A 3,962-nucleotide genomic window follows, 5' to 3' on the forward strand; every position below is an offset into this window, starting at 1 on the left:
TCATGCCTGGAAGGATCTTATGCTACTTCTGCAAGGAAGGTAGAATAATTGATTTCTTACAATAGATTGCAGCATAGCTTTTGCAGTGATTTTAATCAGATCCCATTGTATCCTGCAATTAATCATGCTCCAAACCTAATTACAGCATTCACTAAGTCTAAGCATTAAGACAACAGAAAACCAATAGAAACCTTCAGGTTGTTTTTGCTGCAATGCCACTATTTTATACTGCATTTCCATAGTGCAGGATTACTATTTTGCATAACAGCAATGAGTTCAAACAGCAAGAAGTTCAAAAAACCTTAACCCTTTACCTGTAAACTTTGAAGAATGTATTGCACTCTTATTTCAAAAGAAGCTTTCACCCATTCCATACAAGTTTGTATATTCATACAGTAGTATTTATTCAAAGACAGACTGGAACATCTCTTGCCAGACTTTTACATAAACAACTTTCTCTTCATTTGTCATAAGAGACACAAGTTCTGGATTTTCAATGATTTCACCATATGAATGAGGCTGACCAGATACCATTAAAATAGGACCTTGTGTGTCCTGTTCCTCCTCTTGTTCAAAATTGCTGCCTGGAACTTTCATTCCCACTCTTGAGTGCTGAGCCTCTTCTGATTCACTCTCATCACAGCCTAACTCAGGGAGTTTCCTTTTGACAGCAGGAGCCTGGTCTGTGCTAGATAATGACTTGGATTCATGGATCAGAAGAGTCTTAATGATTTCATTATCAGTGACAGTTTCTTCAAGACTTTCTTCAGCAGCATTTAATTCTAAATACACAAATATTAAGAGGTATCAGTATTCTACAGTTACCACAGGCATCCTACATAAATGAGTTTTTCCAATCTGGATCTTGGTTACCCACACTTGTGTTGAAAGCACTGACATTTCCACTTCAAACCTTGCCACTAATAATACTGCGTGTCTAAAGCCAAAAATTTCAGGACCTGATACCTGACCCTTTGCTTTAGGACTACTTAAGTCTTTAGACTGATTAAGGTAGAAGCTAAGATCGCATAGCTACTAGTGCAGGATTGACACATTATATTCTAAAATCATGCTCATTACATTTTCAGTTTCCTAATTAAATACAGTAAGGCTTCTGAATGTAAGTATTTGCTAATGGTTAAAGCTTACCAACACTACTGTTCGTGGCTGTTGTTGCTCCTTCCACAGTGCTCTGTGACATCCAGATAGGTCTCTCTTTAGTTGCTTTTTCTCTTGTTTTCTTCTTGGACTCAGAGTCTTGGACATCAATAACTAAATTTTGGGTATATATATTGCCAAAAGAGGAACTTCTGTTGGCCCATTTTTCAGGTTGGCTGCAGGGTTCCACCACACTTGAACCCACCTTCTGATGAAAGCTGTATGAAATGTCACCCATTTTGGACAGGTTAAGTACAGGCAAGACCCCTTCCATTCCCCAAAAGACAAAGGAGCATGTTCCCTGTTGGTTTTTGTATGGTCTCATCAGTAGTGCAGCCCTGAGTGAAGCACACTCATTCAGAAACGTTACTTTTCCATAGGTAGGGTTATGAACATTCTAGCCAAAGTAGTCTGTAAAATTATTCAGTAGAACAAAAAAAGTAGCAAAAATAAAACTATACATACGTAAAAGTAATTTAAAATGTCTTAGATATTACAGGCTTATTTAAACAGCTAACAGTACAAAAGCAAAAAGATGGTCAAAGATCTTAAAGGTGAAAAGTTGTTGGGGGCTTTTGTGTTGATCAGAATTTCTAGGGTTGTGTTTATACCTTTCAGATAATTCTGGTATTGCTGTTGGCTGAGGCTCCAGCAAGTTGTATGGCAGAACTATATCTTCAGTCTCCCGCAGCAGCACAAAGATGGGTTCAATCTGCTCATTGAATTTTGCCAGCAAGGTTCGAGCATCATGCTTGGGAAGTGCTGAGGCATCTTCCTCTACCTCAGTGTTGCAGTAAGTGCAGCGAAAAGTCTCTGCAACAGCATCCAAATTGGAAATTCTCGTGTTCATGGGATGCAAAAGAGCAGTACCTTGGTTAAGAAATCCACAGCCTAGACAATTACCAAAATGTACCAACTGCAGTGAACTTTATCCATTTGTTCACATCAACTAGAGGGATTCAAATTTTAAAGGCAATTTTTTCTTATTTGAAGGACACTTGCTATAGAAAAATTAAGTTGGCTAGACATGTAGTAAGATATAGTAAGGATTCTTAGATTTTTTTTTTCTTCTCTGATCTTAACTTCATAATATTAAAAAAAGACATTTGCAAGCATAAATAGTATTCTGATTTAGTTGTTCAGAGTTCTAAAGTTCAAAAACACAAGGCATATGCTAAAAATCTATATTTATGTCTTAAGGAAAAATAATATTAAAACATATTCTATTAAAATGTATCACCAGCCTCAATATTTGCTTTTCAGTAACTTGACAGAGTCTCTCCATTAAGAACAAAGAGGTGATTTTGCTAACTGACATTACAAGAATTTCACCTCAGACATTTCAAAGAAGTCACACAAGCTTTGTTCTCCCTTGCTCTGGCATCCTGATACCATGACCCAGGTGTTAACACAGCAGCAGCTGCACTTGGGCTACCTTACAGCAGTATGAAGCATTTTAACTCATTTTGAAAGAGTACTCCTCGGTTATTTTTACTTTAGAGATGAGAAACCCACAACTGATGCCACTTCTGCTGTGAATGTGTTTCTGTGTTGCCATGGGAGGCTGCAGAACTCCCCAGCACAGGGGTGTCAGAGCTGCAATTTACATACTAGAGCAAGTGGCTGCAAACAGCTTTATCCATCCTCTCCAGCTCTACCATCAGAAGAACTGAACACACAAACTGATCAACACATTCAAAAACAGAGTAAAAGGAGTACTATATTCTCACCTGCCTATGGGGAAGTGAGTCTCAGAACTCTGATGAAGAATTTTAACCCAGGTTAAGAGTCCTATTCCTAGCTGAGGCCTGAAGCCTGACTCCCAACCCCAGCTCTTCTATTCAAGATTATTATTCCTCTTGCTTGGCCTGTTCTATAGCGAGCTTTTTCTCTTACCCTCATCTCCCAGCTTTTCCTGTCCCAGGCTCGCCTACCAGCAAACAAGAAGTGTATCCTAACTTTTGTTGTGAAGTTTGCACAAGAGGCAAATTCACGCTATCAAGAGTTATTCTGTAAGACAAGAGCAAATAAGCAAATATAAGCAACACACCCGTAAACACATCAAAGAGCTGATTGACCTCCAGGTCTGTGTAAGTGCTGGAGCAAGATGGGCATTTAAAAGAGGACCTGGTAGTCAAGTCCCTCTCATCCGCTTCAATCTTCCGGCGCACATGATCCAGTTTGTACTTCACCACATCCACCAGCACCTTGTAGTTGATGTAGTAGTAGTTGTGCCGCGTGCTCTTCCCCTCAGGCCCAGTCTCCACACGCACCCGCAGCTTCACCAGCTTGTCGGCCCTGAGCGTGTTGAGGACAGCGCGGAGCTGCCTGCGGTCGTACTTGAGCAGCTGTAACAAATCCTCCTCCTTGACACAGGGGTAGCGGATCAGGATGTCCAGAGCCAGGGAGTACTCTGGACCGTAGAACCCACGCACTGTGTATTTGGCCAGGCGCTTCAGGGCTGCCGGCACCTCCGCCATGGCGCTTGGCTCTTCCATCGGGAGCTGAAGGTCTGTCAGGAGGAGAAGGGGCTGCACAACAAGTGGAAGGGAGCTGAGCTGGAGTGAACCTTTTGCAGAGCTGACAGGCAGGGATAGAGCAAGTCATTTGCTGCACTTCTGCAAGAAACTTGACTGAACAGAATAATGTAAAATCCTTAACCTGCATCTGGGGACAGGGAATGTATCGATAGATGAAGATTACCTCATCTTCAGGTATGATGATTACACCTGATATATTTATGTCCGCTTATGTAAAAACCCGCAGAAGATATCTAGGAAAATGAGTTACAGGAAGTTCATAAT

General features: G+C 40.9%; 1 protein-coding gene across 1 annotated transcript; it reads right to left on the reverse strand.

Moving 5' to 3' along the window:
* Positions 1-402: 402 nt before the first annotated feature.
* LOC103526816 (general transcription factor IIE subunit 1) lies at positions 403-3,656 on the reverse strand. The gene is made up of 4 exons (XM_008491942.2): positions 3,209-3,656; positions 1,770-1,971; positions 1,150-1,376; positions 403-782 (listed from the first exon to the last, which is right to left on the reverse strand). The coding sequence occupies exons 1-4, from the start codon at positions 3,654-3,656 to the stop codon at positions 403-405; spliced, it is 1,257 nt and encodes a 418-aa protein (XP_008490164.2).
* Between the last annotated feature and the right edge of the window lie 306 nt (positions 3,657-3,962).

The sequence above is a fragment of the Calypte anna genome, chromosome 4A, assembly GCF_003957555.1.
Source record: "Calypte anna isolate BGI_N300 chromosome 4A, bCalAnn1_v1.p, whole genome shotgun sequence".
Lineage (NCBI taxonomy): Eukaryota > Metazoa > Chordata > Aves > Apodiformes > Trochilidae > Calypte > Calypte anna.